We start from the raw sequence: 21,494 nt of genomic DNA, 5'->3' as shown, positions 1-21,494 counted from the left end.
GGAGTCGTGGTCAGATTTGCCGAAAGGAGGGCGAGGGAGGGCTTTGTATGCATCACGGAAATTAGAGTAGCAATGATCCAGAGTTTAGCCAGACCGGGTCGCACATTTGATATGCTGATAAAATGTAGGGAGCCTTGTTTTCAGATTAGCCTTGTTAAAATATCCAGCTACAATAAATGCAGCCTCAGGATATGTGGTTTCCAGTTTACATAGAGTCTAATAAAGTTATTTCAGGGCCGTCGAGGTGTCTGCTTGGGGGCGGAATATACACAGCTCTCAACTGCTTTGTCGACTATCAACAGCTCTCAACCACTGCTCATCTAAATTTGTATTCATGTGCTTATTGAATGTGCTGTTACATACCAAGTAAGTAAGCGTAAGCAAGCAAGTTGTGTAAAGGACATGGACCAGAGGAGTGCACTACTTTTTAAAACTTTTTTTACCAAAGGCCCTGATCTACAGTAGTTCACTAATATAGGGATGAGGGTGCCATTTGGGACAAAGCCAGCATGCAGTTCATGTTCCCTATTTCTCTAGCAGCAGTTAGGCTAAATAGAGACAGTGCTGTTCTGATGACATCACTGTGCAGGAAGAGAGAGCAGCTATTTTGCATTGTGTTCCCTTAACAGGAAGCCGAGAGCATCGTGACCAAGATCAAACAGCAGCAGTACCAGGAACTGCTGTGTAGAGACCAGCTCACCATTGAGAAAGGAGAGGGGAAGGTATTCCTACACTATGGTAAGACATGGCCACTAGCAACATACATTCTGTCATAGCTAACTATGATTAAAGTAAATTGAACTTCACTAGGCTATATGATGTGTATGGAAAAATGTGAGGATGAAATTGGTGGTCATTGATAAGTGATTTTGATGAAAGTCATGCATTTCTATGTCAAAGCCATGGTCATTGAATGGGCACAACTAGCCATTGAGTGAACACATCTACAGCATGATAGCCTTGGTAAACTATAGGCTTGCTAGCCCCAGAGCCATGACTCTAGCTAGCCCTACCAGAGAGTAAACTATAGGCTTGCTAGCCCTACCAGTAAACTATAGACTAGCTAGCTCCAGAGCCATGACTCTAGCTAGGCCTACCAGAGAGTAAACTATAGGCTAGCTAGCCCTACCAGAGAGTAAACTATAGGCTAGCCCCAGAGCCATGACTCTAGCTAGCCCTACCAGTAAACTATAGGCTAGCTAGCCCTACCAGAGAGTAAACTATAGGCTAGCTAGCCCTACCAGAGAGTAAACTATAGGCTAGCTAGCCCTGCCAGAGAGTAAACTATAGGCTAGCTAGCCCCAGAGCCATGACTCTAGCTAGCCCTACCAGAGAGTAAACTATAGGCTAGCTAGCCCTACCAGTAAACTATAGGCTAGCTAGCCCTACCAGTAAACTATAGGCTAGCTAGTTCCTGAGCACCACTTCACCAGGTCAAATTCCTGGTACATGTAATTGACAAATAATGGTGATTCTGACATCTCTCTCAATTTTTTTTATTATTTAATCTCATCACAGATGAGGAGGAGATCACGTTCGCGCCCACATATCGTTTCGAGAGAGACACACGCGAGAAATATGCCTACACCAAGGCCAAAGCCACTGGGGTAAGTTTACTGTGTCTGTTTCCTGAGATGCTGTATGGTACAGGTGGCCCTCATACCTTAGAGGAAATAAGCAGATATCTGAGAGCACAAGTCCACAGCTTGGCTGTTTATTATTTTACCTTGTAGAGGAAGTCCCAAATGGCATCCTATTCCATACATAGCCCATGGGGCTCTGGTCTAAAGTAGTGCACTATATAGGGAATAGGGTTCTGGTCTGAAGTAGTGCACTTTATAGGGAATAGGGTTCTGGTCTAAAGTAGTGCACTATATAGGGAATAGGGCTCTGGTCTAAAGTAGTACACTATATAGGGAATACGGCTCTGGTCTAAAGTAGTGCACTATATAGGGAATAGGGCTCTGGTCTAAAGTAGTGTACTATATAGGGAATAGGGCTCTGGTCTAAAGTAGTGTACTATATAGGGAATAGGGTTCCATAGGGCTCTGGTCAAAAGTAGTGCACTATATAGGGAATAGGGCTCTGGTCTAAAGTAGCGCACTATATAGGGAATATGGTTCTGGTCTAAAGTAGTGCACTATATAGGGAATAGGGGCTCTGGTCTAAAGTAGTGCACTATATAGGGAATAGGGCTCTGGTCTAAAGTAGTGCACTATATAGGGAATATGGGTCTGGTCTAAAGTAGTGCACTATATAGGGAATAGGGCTCTGGTCTAAAGTTGTGCACTATATAGGGAATAGGGCTCTGGTCTAAAGTAGTGTACTATATAGGGAATAGGGTGCCATAGGGCTTTGGTCTAAAGTAGTGTACTATATAGGGATTAGGGTTCTATAGGGCTCTGGTCAAAAGTAGTGCACTATATAGGGAATAGGGTTCCATAGGGCTCTGGTCTAAAGTAGTGCACTATATAGGGAATATGGTTCCATAGGGCTCTGGTCTAAAGTAGTGCACTATATAGGGAATATGGTTCCATAGGGCTCTGGTCTAAAGTAGTGCACTATATAGTGAAAAGGGTGCCATTTGGGACACACATGGGTCTCTGAAACCACTATTAGAAAGATGGCATGGTCTTAGATAGGCCTGCCATCAAACCAATGCTGATTTTTCAGAACGACTGAAATATAAATTCTTCTCCCTCGCAGACTAAATACAATCTACCATCATGGTGTGATCGCGTTCTACGGAGGTCCTACCCTTTGGTGCATGTGTTCTGTCAGTCATACGGTGAGACTACTGCCATGATAATTGATTGATTGCAATTAACGAACAAAATATGTGTCATTTTAGTTAATGTTATTACCAATTCTATAATTTTGCAACCGCTCTTGTAGGGTGCACCAATGACATTATGACCAGTGACCACTCTCCAGTTTTCTCCACATTTGAAGTCGGAGTGTCATCACAGTTTGTCTCCAAGCACGGTATAGTTTTTTACTTCACAACAACTACACCGTGCTGTCTGTGTGACTAATGCACGTGGGTCTGACATCGCTGTATTTTACGAAATGATCTACCCTCGGAAAAATATGTTCTCGTGTTTTACCGAGTGCAAATCTATGGACAAAGACAACTGCCTTTCCAATGATCTTTCTATCTTTTCTTTCCAGATCCCAACAGTGTGTCTCAGGGTGGGATCAAGTTCATGAACTGTGTTGCCACCCTCATGACAAAGTCCAAGACCAAGTTCTTCATCGAATACCATTCCAGCTGCTTAGAGAGTAAGGCTACTTCCATTTTCCATCTGTCCACAGTGGTCAGTTGATCATAGGATAACACTAAAAACATATCAAGCGTTTCAACTGAACTGGAGACTAACTCATAGTGACTCCACACTAGCCTGAGTGCTATAGTACGAAGCAAACTAGACCTACTCAGGTTTTTATAAAGCTAGCCAGCTTCAGTTAGCTTCACATTCCAGATCAGGCTTTTATTAAATTGTATTTATTGTATTTATTTATTTCACCTTTATTTAACCAGGTAGGCCAGTTGAGAACACCTTTATTTAACCAGGTAGGCTAGTTGAGAACACCTTTATTTAACCAGGTAGGCTAGTTGAGAACACCTTTATTTAACCAGGTAGGCTAGTTGAGAACACCTTTATTTAACCAGGTAGGCTAGTTGAGAACACCTTTATTTAACCAGGTAGGCCAGTTGAGAACACCTCACAACTCTCTAACCACTAGGCTAACTGCCTCCCCATAAGCACACCGAAGAAGGCATTAACAATAAGTAATAAAATAAAGACGACCCTTCTAAAAGTCTATTTCACAACATCGTCTGGTGAATTTGCAAGATCCCTTTTCTTTCATTTTGATTTCTGCACAAATGTAAATGTGGCACTGACTTGTCTATGAAGTGATGTTTTTGTCTCAACGAAGAGTTCGACCACAGAGTTTCTGAACCCAGAGGCGCAACATCACGAGACTTCCGGGAACGCTTTTGCGAAACAGACCAGGCCGGGGTTTGAGAAGTCAATGAGAGGAGTGAAAAATGATTTCTTAGTTGTTAATTTTCGTGAACGCTAAAGGCAAAATGTAGATTATTAAGTAGTGGAACTTGTTATGACTCCAACCTCGTGAGCGTGACAAACTGAAACGTCAATTTTAGTCAAAAACGTTATATCGAAAGAGTGCCACATGCTCGTTCGGCAAGAGTCGACCGTTAGACCCGATGACATGTTTCTGTGCATGAGCATAGCTAGCCAACATCGCCATAACATCGCCTACAAGTGTGATCGGGGATTTATTTTGGAGAAGCAGCTTCTGCCTATCTTCATACTGTACCATCTTTGGTCTGGTGTTCAACTAGCCCATGTGCAACATGCACACACAGTTACAAGCCCGCTAGAGTTAGTAGCAGACGGACATAATCCACCTTCGTAGTATGGATGAAGCCTGATCTGGAATGTGAAGCTAACTGATGCTGGCTAGCTTTATAAAACCGCATCCGTAATGTGTCTGCGGTCAAACGACCACCCTTCATATCACTGTCAAACGCTCAGGGAGCAGGCCTTTCTAATCAACTAACCTCATTCCGTCAGTAGAGGATGTCTGGTTATTCTTTAAAAGTGCTTTCCTCACCATCTTAATTAAATAAGCCCCATTAAAAAAATGTAGAACCAGGGACAGATATAGCTCTTGGTTCACTCCAGACCTGTCTGCCCTTGACCAGCACAAAAACATCCTGTGGTGTACTGCATAAGCATCGCGACATGCAACTTTTCAGGGAAGTTAGAAACCAATATACACAGGCAGTTAGGAAAGCAAAGGCTAGCTTTTTCAAACAGAAATGTGCATCCTGTAGCACAAACTCAAAAAAGTTCTGGGACACTGTAAAGTCCATGGAGAATAAGAGCACCTCCTCCCAGCTGCCCAGTGCACTGTGGCTAGGAAACACTGTTAACACCGATAACTGAGAATTTCAATTAGCATTTTTCTACGGCTGGCCATGCTTTCCACCTGGCCACCCCTACCCCGGTCAACAGCCCTGCGCCCCCCACAGCAACTTGCCCAAGCCTCCCCCATTTTTCCTTACCCCAAATCCAGATAGCTGATGTTCTGAAAGAGCTGCAAAATCTGGACCCCTACAAATCAGCCGGGCTAGACAATCTGGACCCTCTCTTTCTAAAATTATCCCCTGAAATTGTTGCAACCCCTATTACTAGCCTGTTCAACCTCTCTTTCGTATCGTCTGAGATCCCCAAAGATTGGAAAGCTGCCGCTGTCATGACACTCCAGACCCAAACTGCCACAGACCTATATCTATCCTACCCTGCCTTTCTAAGGTCTTCGAAAGCCAAGTTAACAAACAGACACCGACCATTTCGAATCCCAGCGTACCTTCTCCGCTATGCAATCTGGTTTCAGAGCTGGTCATGGGTGCACCTCAGCCACGCTAAACGATATCATAACCGCCATCGATAAGAGACAATACTGTGCAGTCGTCTTCATCGACCTGGCCAAGGCTTTCGACTCTGTCAATCACCACTTTCTAATCGGCAGACTCAACAGCCTTGGTTTCTCAAATGACTGCCTCGCCTGGTTCACCAACTACCGTACTCTGTACTATCAGACAGAGTTCAGTGTGTCAAATCGGAGGGCCTGTTGTCCGGACCTCTGGCAGTCTCTATGGGGGTGCCACAGGGTTCCATCCTCGGGCCGACTCTTTTCTCTGTATATATCAATGATGTCGCTCTTGCTGTTGGTGATTCTCTGATCCACCTCTACGCAGACGACACCATTCTGTATACTTCTGGCCCTTCTTTGGACACTGTGTTAACTAATCTCCAGACGAGCTTCAATGCCATACAACTCTCCTTCCGTGGCCTCCAACGGCTCTTAAATGCAAGTAAAACTAAATCCATGCTCTTCAACCGATCGCTGCCCGCACCTGCCCGCCCGTCCAGCATCACTACTCTGGACGGTTCTGACTTAGAATATGTGGACAACTACAAGTACCTAGGTGTCTGGCTAGACTGTAAACTCTCCTTCCAGACTCACATTAAGCATCTCCAATCCCAAAAATCTAGAATCGGCTTCCTATTCAGCATCAAAGCATCCTTCACTCATGCTGCCAAACATACCCTCGTAAAACTGACTATCCTACCAATCCTTGACTTTGGCAATGTCATTTACAAAATAGCCTCCAACACTCTACTCAGCAAATTGGATGCAGTCTATGACAGTGCCATCCGTTTTGTCACCAAAGCCCTATATACTACCCACCATTGCGACCTGTTGGCTGGCCCTCGCTACATATTCGTTGCCAAACCCACTGGCTCCAGGTCATCTATAAGTCTTTGCTAGGTAAAGCCCTGCCTTATCTCAGCTCACTGGTCACCATAGCAGCACCCACCCTTAGCACATGCTCCAGCAGATATATTTCACTGCTCACCCCCAAAGCCAATTCCTCCTTTGGCCGCCTTTCCTTCCAGTTCTCTGCTGCTGAGACATATCTCCCTCACTAGCTTTAAGCACCAACTGTCAGAGCAGCTCACAGATCACTGCACCTGTACATTACCCATCTGTAAATAGCCCATCCAACTACCTCATCCCCATACTGTTATCTATTTGATTTATTTTGCTCCTTTGCATCCCAGTATCTCTACTTGTACACTCATCTTCTACACATCAATCACTCCAGTGTTTAATTGCTATATTGTAATTATTTCGCCACCATGGCCTATGAATTGCCTTTCCTTCGTTATCCTACGTCATTTGCACACACTGTATATAGACTTTCTCTATTGTATTGTTGACTGTATGTTTGTTTATTCCATGTTTGTTTACTCCATGTGTAACTCTGTGTTGTTGTTTGTTGTATGTTGTAGTTTGCCAGGTCGCAGTTGTAAATGAGAACTTGTTCTCAACTAGCCTACCTGGTTAAATAAAGGTGTTCTCAACTAGCCTACCTGGTTAAATAAAGTATATATCCCTCAAGGTTCCAGATCTACGTAGTATATATCCCTCAAGGTCCCAGATCTACGTAGTATATATCCCTCAAGGTTCCAGATCTACGTAGTATATATCCCTCAAGGTCCCAGATCTACGTAGTATATATCCCTCAAGGTCCCAGATCTACGTAGTATATATCCCTCAAGGTCCCAGATCTACGTAGTATATATCCCTCAGGGTCCCAGATCTACGTAGTATATATCCCTCAAGGTCCCAGGTCTAGTTGTCTTGCAATCTCTTACTATTCATTGTCATGCCAAACTGGATTTGGCTATACGGCACAAACAGATCTGGGATCAGGCTAACTGCACACATCCTGTCCACAGAATTTGTCAAGAGCTCAGAAGGAGAGAACCAAGATCACTCTGATGGGAACATCAAGGTTCGGTTTGGAAATCAAGTTGAGGTAAATTGACATTTTGACGCTTCTTTCAAGTACAATACTAAAGCTAATTGTCTTACAATATGGTGTATTTTTGATGCAAAAGAGTTGTTGAGTGTCTGAACTCCTGTCGTGTCTTTTTAAAGCTCGTCCCTATCATCTCAGACCCGGAGTATCTGTTGGATCAGCACATTCTCCTGTGTGTCAAGTCCACAGACTGTGATGAATCCTATGGTGAGAAAGAAGGACAACTGTGGTCTGTTTGGAACGACTCGTTGTTAGAATGACACAGACCACATTTGGGCTGGTGTAAATACTAGTCTAAGTTTGTGACTCTTGATCATCTAGTTCTGTCTTCATCTACCTCCGTCTAGCTCCGTCTGTCTACAACTGTCTTTGTCTGTATACCACCAACTGCACATTGTCCAGGTCACTAGGTGTACGATGTTTCCTCCGAAACATTGGTGCAGCTGGCTTTCGGGTTAAGTTGGCATTGTGTCAAGAAGCAGGGCACCAGAATCATCCCTTTCCACTTGGATGAAATCTGTCTTTCATCGTCTAGCTCTGTCTGTCATCGTCTAGCTCTGTCTTCGTCTAGCTCTGTCTTCATCTAGCTCTGTCTTTCATCGTCTAGCTCTGTCTTTCATCGTCTAGCTCTGTCTTTCATCGTCTAGCTCTGTCTTTGTCTAGCTCTGTCTTCGTCTAGCTCTGTCTTTCTTCCTCTAGCTCTGTCTTTCTTCGTCTAGCTCTGTCTGTCTTCGTCTAGCTCTGTCTTCGTCTAGCTCTGTCTTCGTCTAGCTCTGTCTTCGTCTAGCTCTGTCTTCGTCTAGCTCTGTCTGTCTTTCTTCCTCTACCTCTGTCTTTCATCGTCTAGCTCTGTCTTCGTCTAGCTCTGTCTTTGTCTAGCTCTGTCTTTCATCGTCTAGCTCTGTCTTTCATCGTCTAGCTCTGTCTTTCATCGTCTAGCTCTGTCTTTCATCGTCTAGCTCTGTCTTCGTCTATCTCTGTCTTCGTCTAGCTCTGTCTTCGTCTAGCTCTGTCTTTGTCTAGCTCTGTCTGTCTTTCTTCCTCTACCTCTGTCTTTCATCGTCTAGCTCTGTCTTTCATCATCTAGCTCTGTCTTTCATCGTCTTGCTCTGTCTTCCTCTAGCTCTGTCTTTCATCGTCTTGCTCTGTCTTCGTCTTGCTCTGTCTTTCATCGTCTTGCTCTTGCGTCTTGCTCTGACTCATTCTGATTGGCTGCGCCCATGCCTAGTCATGTGAAATCCATAGATTAGGCCCTAATTTATTTATTTCAATTGACTGATTTCCTTGTGAACTGGAACTCAGTAAAATCTTTGAAATTGTTGCATGTTGTATTTATACTTTTGTTCAGAATAGTTCTGTCATCTAGCTCTCAGAGAGGAAAAGACAGCTTCTTCCAATCCTCCTCTCCTCTTCTTCTCTCCTCCTCTCCTCTCATCTTCTCTCCTTCTCTTCTCTCCTCCTCCTCTCCTCTTCCCTCCCTCTTCTCTCCTCCTCTTCTTGACTCCTATTCTCCTCTCCTCCTATTCTCCTCTTCTCTCCTCCCCCTCCTCTTCTCTTCTCCCTCCTCTCTTCTCTCCTCCTCCTCTTCTTTTCTCTCCTCCTCCTCTTCTGCTCGCATCTTCTCTCCTCCCCCTCCTCTTCTCTCCTCCTCCTCTTCTCTTCTCTCCTCCCTTTCTCTCCTCCTACCCTTCTCTCCTCCACTTCTCTCCTCCTCTCCCCTTCTCTCCTCCTCTCCTCTACTCTCCTCCTCTCCTCTTCTCTCCTCCTCCCCTCCTTTTCTCTTTTGTCCTCCTCCTCTTCTGTCCTCCTCCTCTTCTCCACTTATTCCCTCTTCTCTCCTCCTCCTCCTTCTCCTGCTCCCTGACATGGTGTCATCCCTACAGGAGAGGGCTGTGTGGCTCTGCGAGCGGCAGAGTCCTCCTACACAGAGTTCCAGGTGACGCTGACGCACCACGGCGAGCGGACAGGCACCCTGACAGGGGGAGTACAACTGCGTACTTCTGGGGGCAAACAGACCGAGAAGTTATACGGTGAGAGGCTGAGAACCAATGTCATAGTGTACCACTGATGTCTCAACAAAATGATGTTTTCTCTTGTTGCTAAACACACTCCTCCTTTTTCAGATTTCATCCAAGTGGAAAGGGATGATTCTGGTGTCCCAAAAGGAAAAGGAGTGGATCCCAACAACAAGTGAGCAGTCTCTCTCTTCACTCATCGCTATTTTACAATCTTGTGATCTCAGTTCAATCGTGAGATCAGGACATCTGGTTATTTCTCCTGTTCAATAGGTTCGCTTTTCCTCATCCCACTGATATCACCAACCCCAGTTACATGGGGGTGGGCTACAAGTCTGTAGGTGTGACAGACAGGGGCTGGAGCTACAGCATGTCCCTCAGATCAGGCTCCGGAGGTGGGGGTGTCGGTGGGCACGGGGGCAAAGACCAGACGCCCATCTTTCCCAGGAAGACTGTCTACGACCACAGCGCTGTGCGAAGCCCCACAGGAAAAGCACTGGACAATGTGTACGTTAAGCAAACAAAAAAAAACATCTACTTTTTATAGTTTTACAAACTCTCTGACAGGCCGGGGTTTTCTCGAACACAGACTGAACTCCTTTGATATATATTTTCAGTCCGGGAGAACGACGACTTGGTAAATTGGAGGGAATTTGTTGAGGACTTCTAATATGTGGATTCACGTTATTTAGGCATACTTGGGACTGAACAATATTGCTTTCTATTTCCCTCACAGAGTAGACAATGTACTGAGAGTGAAGAGATGAATTGATACCTCATTGTGAGTCTGTGAAGCTGAACTCTGAATGACCTGTGTGTCCTGTCTTCCAGGGGTGAGGACGGGAAGCCAGCGGAGATGTTTGACAACCCCCTGTACGGCTCCATGGGAAAGTCTGGAGGAGGAGCTAAAGACTCACCAGACCCTCAGTCCTCCAAGGACCACCTGACCGCTCCAGACCCCTACTTCTCCTTCCCCAAACCCTCTGACCAGGACCCTGACCGCCCCCCGGTCCCCACCCCGCGTAACCGCTCTTACACCTGTTCTGAGACCAAGCCCCCGTCTTCCGGCCCTACCTCCTTCACCTCCCTCCATCCCCTGGCCTACACCAAGAACCCTGTGAAACCGTCACGCTCCGAGGGGGGCATGGTACTAATGGCCAATAAGCCGCCACTGCCCATGAAGTCCCGCCCAGGCCAGGCGGAGGCCACGCCCACTAAGCCCAGAGACTACCGAGACAGCTCGGAGCTGCCCAGCAAACTCCGCCCAACTTCAAGGCCCATCCAGCCCCTCCCCAAAGAAGGTTAGACTCCACCCTCTGTTCACATATCAGGCAACCAGCCTCTGTTCATATATCAGGCAACCAGCCTCTGTTCACATATCAGGCAACCAGCCTCTGTTCACATATCAGGCAACCAGCCTCTGTTCACATATCAGGCAACCAGCCTCTGTTCACATATCAGGCAACCAGCCTCTGTTCACATATCAGGCAACCAGCCTCTGTTCACATATCAGGCAACCAGCCTCTGTTCACATATCAGGCAACCAGCCTCTGTTCACATATCAGGCAACCAGCCTCTGTTCACATATCAGGCAACCAGCCTCTGTTCACATATCAGGCAACCAGCCTCTGTTCACATATCAGGCAACCAGCCTCTGTTCACATATCAGGCAACCAGCCTCTGTTCACATATCAGGCAACCAGCCTCTGTTCACATATCAGGCAACCAGCCTCTGTTCACATATCAGGCAACCAAGTTGCTAATAGCTTCTGTGGTCATGTTTTTAAACTAAGGATACCGTAGAGGAAGAGGTATGTACATTAAACTGTAACAGGCACAACAGGCTGATGAAAACCAACATGGCCTTTCTTTCTGTAGTTGAAAACATTTCTCTTGTCCCCCCCCCCCCCCCAGCTCTTCATGAAACAACTCAACCCTCGAAGATGGGCCGTTCAGTGAAATGACTGTCTGCTCCTGTCCTAGACGTTGGAAATGAGATGTTAAATGGGGGTGCTAGTGACAGATGATAACTCAATACAACGTCTCACCCAGTCACTCCACGACTCACGTCTCACTGACTCTCCCAAAAACATGTTTCTGTACAAACTCGTCGTTCCTTTTCCATTTTCGTTAGACTATATTACTGGAAGTCCATAAGACATTTTAGGAATTGTCTTCATGTCTCGTGGATTTGTATTTGTAGAGTCCTCCTTATACAAGGTATCATTGTTCTGTTTTTGCACAGACGTTTTAGGAATTGTCTTCATGTCTCGTGGATTTGTATTTGTAGAGTCCTCCTTATACAAGGTATCATTGTTCTGTGTTTGCACAGACGTTTTAGGAATTGTCTTCATGTCTCGTGGATTTGTATTTGTAGAGTCCTCCTTATACAAGGTATCATTGTTCTGTTTTTGCACAGACGTTTTAGGAATTGTCTTCATGTCTCGTGGATTTGTATTTGTAGAGTCCTCCTTATACAAGGTATCATTGTTCTGTTTTTGACGTTGACCACCACAAGAACTCTTTAGATAATAGGAAACGTTTTGAAGACTTTTGAAAACAATCTGAATGTGTGTTCCTTGTATCTGTTGTTTGGTCAAATCAGTACTATTAAACTAAAAGGAATCAGACTCACCTGCCTTTCATTTAATTATTCATTTATCACATCTGCTTTGAGCCTGTCTATCTGCACACAGTTACTATTCAGTTTACGACAGCCCAGTGTCCAACTATCCATTATATATTTTTTTTAGGAGACTGAAAAGATTTGACACGGGGTCCCCAGATCCTCAAAAAAGTTATACAGCTGCACCATCGAGAGTGTTCTAAAACTTTTGACCGGTAGTGTGTGTGTGTATATTTGCAATAAAATAAATATGGGGGATTGGAAATGATGCAGACAATGACATTGATGGAAGCTACAATCTATCTGCACTATTAAAGCTGATCTACCACCAAGAAAAAATATATATATATATAAAATAAGACTCCAGTCACCCAAGTCATAGACTGTTCTCTCTACTATCGCACAGCAATGGACCTGAGCGCCAAGTCGAGGACCAAAAGGCTCCTTAACAGCTTCTACCCCCAAGTCATAGACTGTTCTCTCTACTATCGCACAGCAATGGACCTGAGCGCCAAGTCGAGGACCAAAAGGCTCCTTAACAGCTTCTACCCCCAAGTCATAGACTGTTCTCTCTACTATCGCACAGCAATGGACCTGAGCGCCAAGTCGAGGACCCAAAGGCTCCTTAACAGCTTCTACCCCCAAGTCATAGACTGTTCTCTCTACTATCGCACAGCAATGAACCTGAGCGCCAAGTCGAGGACCAAAAGGCTCCTTTAACAGCTTCTACCCCCAAGCCATAGACTGTTCTCTCTACTATCGCACAGCAATGGACCTGAGCGCCAAGTCGAGGACCAAAAGGCTCCTTAACAGCTTCTACCCCCAAGTCATAGACTGTTCTCTCTACTATCGCACAGCAATGGACCTGAGCGCCAAGTCGAGGACCAAAAGGCTCCTTAACAGCTTCTACCCCCAAGTCATAGACTGTTCTCTCTACTATCGCACAGCAATGGACCTGAGCGCCAAGTCGAGGACCCAAAGGCTCCTTAACAGCTTCTACCCCCAAGTCATAGACTGTTCTCTCTACTATCGCACAGCAATGAACCTGAGCGCCAAGTCGAGGACCAAAAGGCTCCTTTAACAGCTTCTACCCCCAAGCCATAGACTGTTCTCTCTACTATCGCACAGCAATGGACCTGAGCGCCAAGTCGAGGACCCAAAGGCTCCTTAACAGCTTCTACCCCCAAGTCATAGACTGTTCTCTCTACTATCGCACAGCAATGAACCTGAGCGCCAAGTCGAGGACCAAAAGGCTCCTTAACAGCTTCTACCCCCAAGCCATAGACTGTTCTCTCTACTATCGCACAGCAATGGACCTGAGCGCCAAGTCGAGGACCAAAAGGCTCCTTAACAGCTTCTACCCCCAAGTCATAGACTGTTCTCTCTACTATCGCACAGCAATGGACCTGAGCGCCAAGTCGAGGACCAAAAGGCTCCTTAACAGCTTCTACCCCCAAGCCATAAGACTGCTGTCCATATAATCAAATGGCCACCCGGGCTATTTACATAGATTTAGTTTTTACACTGCTGCTACTCACTGTTTATTACCTGTGCATATTCACTTTACAAATTACCTCGACTAAACCTACACACCTGCACATTGACTCGGTACAGGTAATTTTCTTCTTACTTTTTATTGATTAAAAAATATATAAATATACTTTAGTTTATTTAGTAGATATTTTCTTAACTCTATTTGTTGAACTGCATTGTTGGTTAGAGGCTTGTAAGTAAACATTTCACAGGTAAGGTCTACTACACTAGTTGTGTTCCGCGCATGTGACAAATACAATTTGATTTGAAATGCTACCACCTGCTGGTATGTTAACAGTATTGCATTATTGTGGATATATTTAGAATCAAGTGGCAACGTCATTGGATTGGAGAATAATAATTTATGCTTCTTTTAGTAACTCCATATAAGATATAAAAAGTACATTAATTAGCCTACTTATCCTACTCGGTCCATAAATTTATGACATAAGGAGAAAAATAAAATAAATTGCGTAAAATAAGATTTTATTAATGAAAATGTCAGCGCGCATCACAAATGTTTCTTCCACAATCATGACGTATTTTAAAACCGACCAAATGGTATCGTCGTGACATCATCAACCTGAGACGAGGAAGCAGCGCTGAAAACTGAAAATGGTGACAATCTTGCGTTTAGTGTGCTATATTGTAATCGTTTTTATCTCGTTTACGATGTTACAAAGTGTGTTGATAGTTATCATTTAACTCGCATAGTTAACTGCATCTATATAACGTTAAGTCAAACATATACGACCGGTTTCAGGCCAGCTAGCATGTCTGTAGAATGAGCATGTCGTTTATCAGCTAGCAAACTTTTGAGCCTAGCTAGCTAGGTAATTACTATAAATAATTGTTGCATAAAAATCATTAAGTTACGGCCCTGGTCTCCTAGTTAGCGCAAGGAATGCCAGACTACCAACGCTATCAATGATTCATAACGCTGTAGCTAGTTAAGGTTAAATGTGTATTTCTGTGTTGCAGCTTTTCTACTCCTTTTTCAAGTCCCTGGTGGGGAAGGACGTGGTGGTGGAGCTCAAAAATGACTTGAGGTTTGTATTATTTAGTTCGTGGCCAGCTAGTTAGTGGCAGAATTCACATAACGCCATTGTTTTATAACGCGTTTAACTTTTTTTTATAGCGCGTTTTCGTTAGACAAAATCTGAAATCGTTTGATCAAAAAAATAAACAAGTATTTTTTTAATTAAAATATATATAGGCTACAACAGTAGCTAGGTGAAGTCTGAGTGGTTGTTAAAGCCTCCAGCAGATGAACAGCCGCTGTGGCTGTGAGAGAATCTGGAAACTCAAAAGCGAAATGTTTTAACACACCGTTTAAAAAAAACTATGGCGCCCGACATGGTTCAATGTACCAATAAACCAGTACGATCTACTTTTGTCGTTTTTCTTCTAATTTGTCGGAATCTTGGAGCAAGAATTGGGATCATGTATATTGTGGTAATGAAGATAAATGGATAATAACTGACTGTAATGTATAATACGTTGAATTTAGCAAACGAGGAGTCCATTCATTGAGGTATAAAAGAATTGGGGAAGAAAACAGTTTCTATTTTTTAGGTCCCTCCCCTTTTTGTTCAGTTTGCGTCTAAGAAATGTTTTGCAGCATAATTTGAGTAATTTTCAAATTGTGATTCATGGACCATGTATAGAGCCCCACAGTGGTGTCGTAATACCCATAAAATCAGCCTCCGTTACAATTATTTGAATAATTCAATGGATGTGTCATCAATTTTCGAATCAGTCTTCTCAATGAGGCGATCACTGGAAATGGTCTTTCTGGGCTTGACGTCAGTTAAACTGCAGTACAGAAAGCAAGAATGTAGGAACAATTGACTGCTTCCAGACCTGAACCCTGGCCCCTTGAAGTGGTTTCCTCTAGTTGCCACAGTCAAAATTGGCAATGCAAAATGTTATTTTTGGTCTTAATTCAAGTTTAGCTGTGTGTTTTTTAGGTTTAATGTCACATTTTAAGAAGAGAAATTGTCAAATAAAAAAATAGATGGGGAAAATGATGATGATAAGATAGCTGATAAAAAAGGGGGATTTATGACTGTTGCTGTGGCAACTAGTGAAGACTAGTGTTGGGGCTTCTGCTCCTCTGGGAATAGCTGTCTAACACAACAACAACAGAGACCCGAAAAGAAAGGAGGACCAAGGCACTCTTCATATAATTGATTAAAATGCTTTTATTTGTTCAATAGAAACAAAGTTGTGTTTTTTTTTAAACCGACGCGTTTCGACTGCATGGCCTTCGTCAGGGAGAACAAAAAAAAAGGAATACAATGTCCTCTTTTTTTCAATTTCCCTCAGCTATGTTTAGACTGTTGTTGTTCATGTTTTGCTGTGTTCTAGTGTACTAGGGAATATATTGCTTTCTTATTCTTGACACTTCTCCCAGTCATATTTAAGGTTAGAACTACCTTTACTATATTTAAGGTTAGAAGTGTCCTGATACTTCTAGCTTGGAGTTGTATCTTTATGATCACATAGCTACAGTATTTCACCCTTTAATGTGTATAGTATTGCTTACTAGGTGTTGTCCAATCAATTGTGTAACCCCTCCCACTTCTAATTAGGGCCAATTGGAAAAGCTGATCAAAAGAGGACATTGTATTATTTTTTTTGTACTCCCTGATGAAGGCCATTCTATTGAACATGCCATACAAATATAGGCATTTTAATTAATTACATGAAGAGGGCCTTGGTCCTCCTTTCTTTTTGATGACCAATTTACCCCTTTTACCAAAGAGCACCTTCTATCTACCAAAATGTACTATTGTGTACCTTAGTAGCGCTTCCCTTCCTCCCTTTTCTACTACAACAGAGACCCACTTGAACGCTTGCTTACAGCTGGACCACGGGGTCGGACAGGCCGTTGGCTTAAGTTATCGTCATGGCTGCTCTGTCCGACCCTGTAGTGTAACGTGTCAGATCTGCTGGCTAGCTTATCTACTTTCCTTCATCTGAGGGTTGTTTTTGTAAAGGATGGGTGTAAATCAATTTTGTCTACGAAGGCAGACAACACCCTATACCATTTTTAATGGAAATTAATTTTGTGAGAAGCACACAAAATACACAATCAATATGTTTATAAAACATGCAATTAAAATAAACAAAGAATTGAGTGTACACATTTTCCCGTAGTCCCGGTGACACAAGGTCAGCCCACGCCACAGGGCTCTGGGAGAATGTGTTTTCATACCTAGAAGATGTAGACAAAGACATTTAGGAGCACAGTGAAAGCTATTTAAGGTATTAATAAAGCTAGAAACTTTCATTTTTCTAGGAGCTCCTAAATTAAACTTCCAGGTCGCACAGTATTTAGGCGCATATGCGAGTACCACTGTAGAACCCTGTGTCCTTGGTCCCACTGTAGAACCCTGGTCCCACTGTAGAACCCTGTGTCCCTGGTCCGCCTGTAGAACCCTGTGTCCCTGGTCCGCCTGTAGAACCCTGTGTCCTTGGTCCGCCTGTAGAACCCTGTGTCCTTGGTCCGCCTGTAGAACCCTGTGTCCCTGGTCCGCCTGTAGAACCCTGTGTCCCTGGTCCCCCTGTAGAACCCTGTGTCCCTGGTCCCCCTGTAGAACCCTGTGTCCCTGGTCCCCCTGTAGAACCCTGTGTCCCTGGTCCCCCTGTAGAACCCTGTGTCCCTGGTCCCCCTGTAGAACCCTGTGTCCCTGGTCCCCCTGTAGAACCCTGTGTCCCTGGTCCCCCTGTAGAACCCTGTGTCCCCGGTCCCCCTGTAGAACCCTGTGTCCCCGGTCCCCCTGTAGAACCCTGTGTCCCCGGTCCCCCTGTAGAACCCTGTGTCCCCGGTCCCCCTGTAGAACCCTGTGTCCCCGGTCCCCCTGTAGAACCCTGTGTCCACTATGTGGGTGGGATGTCCTTGTCTCTTACCTGTCTGTCATGGAGTCCCTGAAGCCCCCCCCCCCTGCACTGAAAACCTCACAATTGAAAGCTTGAGATGACAGATGTTGATTTTGTAAGTTACACATCTTTGTCTATTTTCAGCATCTGTGGAACACTTCACTCTGTTGATCAGGTAAGACTAGAACACAACCCAAACCACATTCATCACCTTTAAAAAAAAAAATACATTGAGCTCACTGTAGTTCTTTCTCTTGCAGTACCTGAACATTAAACTGACGGACATCAGTGTCACGGATCCAGAGAAGTATCCACATATGGTGAGTTGTCCTGTCCATACATTGGCCAATATAGGGCTGGTTTCCCAGACATACTGTATTTACCCTATTTACAGTGCATTGGGTAAGTAATTCAGCCCCCTTGACATTCCACATTTTATGTTACAGCCTTATTATAAAAATTGATTAAATTGTTTTGTTTCCCCCTCATCAATCTACACACACTACCCCATAATGACATCACAATACCCCATAATGACATCACAATACCCCATAATGACATCACAATACTCCATAATGACATCACAATACCCCATAATGACATCACAATACCCCATAATGACATCACAATACCCCATAATGACATCACAATACCCCATAATGACATCACACTACCCCATAATGACATCACAATACCCCATAATGACAAAGCAAAAACCTTTTTTTTGGGGGGGCAAATGTATTCAAATTTAAAACAAGATCACATTTACCTAAGTATTCAGACCCTTTACTCAGTACTTTGTTGAGGCACCTTTGGCAGCGATTACAGCCTTGAGTCTTCTTGGGTAGGACGCTACAAGCTTGGCACATTTGTATTTGGGGAGTTTCTCCCGTTCTTCTCTGCAGATCCTCTCAAGCTCTGTCAGGTTGGATGGGGAGCGTCGCTGCACAGGGTTCAAGTCCGGGCTCTGGCTGGGCCACTCAAGGACATTCAGACAATTGTCCCGAAGCCACTCCTGCGTTGTCTTGGCTGTGTGCTTAGGGTTGTTGTCCTGTTGGAAGGTGAACCTTCACCCCAGTCTGAGGACCTGAGGCTCTGTAGCAGCTTTTCATCAAGGATCTCTCTGTACTTTGCTCCGTTCATCTTTCCCTCGATCCTGACTAGTCCCTGCTGCTGAAAAACAGCCCCACAGCATGATGCTGTCACCACCATGCTTCACCGTAGGGATGGTGCCAGGTTTCCTCCAGACGTGACGCTTGGCATTGAGGCCAAAGAGTTTAATCTTGGTTTCATCAGACCAGAGAACCTTGTTTCTCCTGGTCTGAGAGTCTTTAGGTGCCTTCTGACAAACTCCAAGTCGCCTGTCATGTGCCTTTTACTGAGGAGTGGCTTCCGTCTGGCCACTCTACCATAAAGGTCTGATTGGTGGAGTGTTGTAGAGATGGTTGTCCTTCTAGAATGTTCTCCCATCTCCACAGGGGAACTCTGAAGAGCTGTCAGAGTGACCATAGGGTTCTTGGTCACCTCCCTGACCAAGGCCCTTCTCCCTTGGTTGCTCAGTTTGGCCGGGCGATCAGCTCTAGGAAGAGTCTTGTTGGTTCCAAACTTCTTCCATTTTAAGAATGATGGAGTCCACTGTGTTCTTGGGGACCTTCAATGCTGCAGAAATGTTTTGGTACCTTTCCCCAGATCTGTGCCTCGACACAATCCTGTCTCAGTGCTCTACGGACAATTCCTTCTACCTCGTGGCTTGTTTTCAGCTCTGACATGCACTGTGTAAATACGTATTTTTTCATTTTTTTTAAATGTGCGAACATTTTTACACCTGTTTTCACGTTGTCATTACGTGTGTAGATTGTGGATTTTTTTTTTTTCAATTCAATTTTTGAATAAGGCTGTAACAAACTGTGAGGGGCGTTCAGAATACTTTCAGAATGTGTAGTCCAGGTCTAGGCTTAAATCTGTGTCTAGGAAACCAGCTCTGCTTCTGACATTGACTGGATGCACTGTAAAACCCCAATTCCTTCCTTCACCATCTCACGATCTTCAGAACAGATGATGCTGTGAAATAAATCAATAAGGGATTATTGACTGTTCTCCTGTGTGTTCCCCCCCCCCCTCTCTAAAGTGATCAATTCAGCCTGTCCCCCCCCCCTCTCTAAAGTGATCAATTCAGCCTGTCCCCCCCCCCCTCTCTCTAAAGTGATCAATTCAGCATGTCCCCCCACTCTCTCTAAAGTGATCAATTCAGCCTGCCCCCCCCCCCCTCTCTCTAAAGTGATCAATTCAGCCTGTCCCCCCCCTCTCTAAAGTGATCAATTCAGCCTGCCCCCCCCCCCCTCTCTCTAAAGTGATCAATTCAGCCTGTTTCCCCCCCCTCTCTAAAGTGATCAATTCAGCCTGTTTCCCCCCCTCTCTAAAGTGATCAATTCAGCCTGTTTCCCCCCCCTCTCTAAAGTGATCAATTCAGCCTGTCCCCCCCCTCTCTCTAAAGTGATCAATTCAGCCTGTTTCCCCCCCTCTCTCTAAAGTGATCAATTCAGCCTGTCCCCCCCCTCTCTCTAAAGTGATCAATTCAGCCTGTTTCCCCCCCTCTCTCTAAAGTGATCAATTCAGCCTGTTTACCCCCCCTCTCTAAAGTGATCAATTCAGCCTGTCCCCCCCCCTCTCTCTCTAAAGTGATCAATTCAGCCTGTCCCCCCCCCCTCTCTCTAAAGTGATCAATTCAGCCTGTCCCCCCCCCCCTCTCTAAAGTGATCAATTCAGCCTGTCCCCCCCCCCCTCTCTCTACAGTGATCAATTCAGCCTGTCCCCCCCCCTCTCTCTAAAGTGATCAATTCAGCCTGTCCCCCCCCCCTCTCTCTAAAGTGATCAATTCAGCCTGTTTCCCCCCCCCCTCTCTAAAGTGATCAATTCAGCCTGTCCCCCCCCCCCCTCTCTAAAGTGATCAATTCAGCCTGTCCCCCCCCCCTCTCTAAAGTGATCAATTCAGCCTGTCCCCCCCCCCCCCCCCTCTCTAAAGTGATCACTTCAGCCTGTCCCCCCCCCCCCCCCCTCTCTAAAGTGATCACTTCAGCCTGTCCCCCCCCCTCTCTAAAGTGATCAATTCAGCCTGTTTGTCTAATCCTGTTCTGTTATCTTCTGTCACCAGTTATCAGTGAAGAACTGTTTCATCCGAGGCTCTGTGGTGCGGTACGTCCAACTGCCTGCAGATGAGGTTGACACTCAGCTGTTACAGGACGCTGCTCGCAAGGAGGCACTGCAGCAGAAGCAATGATGCTTTAACACATGACATCATGGCTCGGGGGGGGGGGGGGGGTTTGGAAGATGGACAGATGTTTTAGTTCGGTGTAAGCAATCATTCGGGTATCAAAATTAAATCTGTTTGCATAGACGCCCCTGATGTGTTCCTTGTCGAACCTATTTTGCCACATTGGTGCTGCAGTGTCACTTACCTCAAATGCCGACGAAGGTCTCCCAGCACTTTGCTTTTACCCTCCTGTTTTGTAAAACATTTGGACCTCCAATACTTTAATTTCTCTGTTCTACACAGCGCCACTATTTGCTGATGTCAGAAACGACCAGATTCTGCCTGTTTTTATTTTATTGATGTCCTTGAGAAGTGGTGTCCAGAATGAATATGTTCTCCTTCTGAAGAGAATATTCTCTGCTCTTTTTCCTTTCTAAAAACCAGTTTTGAGTTTTGTAAGACTCATGTTATTTACATCGCCCTTTTTGTTGTGTAAATAAACCTTGTTTAAATCCTGTTCTTATTGTCCACTCGTTTGAATACAATGCGCCTGAAGGATGGTCACTAAAGTTTCTATTTATTATTTTATACAGTCTTTATTTGTATGTATTTATTATGGATCCCCATTAGTTCCTGCCTTGGCAGCAGCTACTCTTCCTGGGGTTTATTATGGATCCCCATTAGTTCCTGCCTTGGCAGCAGCTACTCTTCCTGGGGTTTATTATGGATCCACATTAGTTCCTGCCAAGGCAGCAGCTA

General features: G+C 44.8%; 2 protein-coding genes across 4 annotated transcripts in view; both read left to right on the top strand.

Annotated features, from left to right (window-relative positions):
* inpp5d (inositol polyphosphate-5-phosphatase D) overlaps nucleotides 1–12,075 on the top strand; it is a 52,937-nt gene extending 40,862 nt beyond the window's left edge. For 2 of the 3 annotated variants that reach the window (XM_031822313.1, XM_031822314.1), the window contains 12 exons: nucleotides 630–738; nucleotides 1,519–1,607; nucleotides 2,707–2,788; nucleotides 2,896–2,985; nucleotides 3,172–3,282; nucleotides 7,344–7,423; nucleotides 7,546–7,633; nucleotides 9,310–9,456; nucleotides 9,550–9,616; nucleotides 9,715–9,948; nucleotides 10,273–10,742; nucleotides 11,356–12,075. In XM_031822313.1, the coding sequence (XP_031678173.1) occupies nucleotides 630–738; nucleotides 1,519–1,607; nucleotides 2,707–2,788; nucleotides 2,896–2,985; nucleotides 3,172–3,282; nucleotides 7,344–7,423; nucleotides 7,546–7,633; nucleotides 9,310–9,456; nucleotides 9,550–9,616; nucleotides 9,715–9,948; nucleotides 10,273–10,742; nucleotides 11,356–11,405 (1,617 nt within the window). In that variant the 3' untranslated portion in view covers nucleotides 11,406–12,075. The remainder of the gene's footprint in view (nucleotides 1–629; nucleotides 739–1,518; nucleotides 1,608–2,706; nucleotides 2,789–2,895; nucleotides 2,986–3,171; nucleotides 3,283–7,343; nucleotides 7,424–7,545; nucleotides 7,634–9,309; nucleotides 9,457–9,549; nucleotides 9,617–9,714; nucleotides 9,949–10,272; nucleotides 10,743–11,355) is intronic. The other variant, XR_004209625.1, reaches the window with a different exon arrangement.
* Nucleotides 12,076–14,088: 2,013 nt separating this feature from the next.
* On the top strand, nucleotides 14,089–21,252 carry smx5. Its single transcript, XM_031822312.1, has 5 exons — nucleotides 14,089–14,218; nucleotides 14,582–14,649; nucleotides 17,630–17,660; nucleotides 17,746–17,805; nucleotides 20,637–21,252. Exons 1-5 carry the CDS (start codon nucleotides 14,216–14,218, stop codon nucleotides 20,760–20,762), a joined length of 288 nt encoding a protein of 95 aa, XP_031678172.1. The 5' UTR covers nucleotides 14,089–14,215; the 3' UTR covers nucleotides 20,763–21,252.
* Nucleotides 21,253–21,494: the final 242 nt, after the last annotated feature.

This window comes from Oncorhynchus kisutch, linkage group LG4 (genome assembly GCF_002021735.2).
Source record: "Oncorhynchus kisutch isolate 150728-3 linkage group LG4, Okis_V2, whole genome shotgun sequence".
In the NCBI taxonomy this organism is placed as follows: domain Eukaryota; kingdom Metazoa; phylum Chordata; class Actinopteri; order Salmoniformes; family Salmonidae; genus Oncorhynchus; species Oncorhynchus kisutch.
Note: the sequence above shows the minus strand (reverse complement) of the source record. Positions and strands in the feature narration are given on the sequence as shown.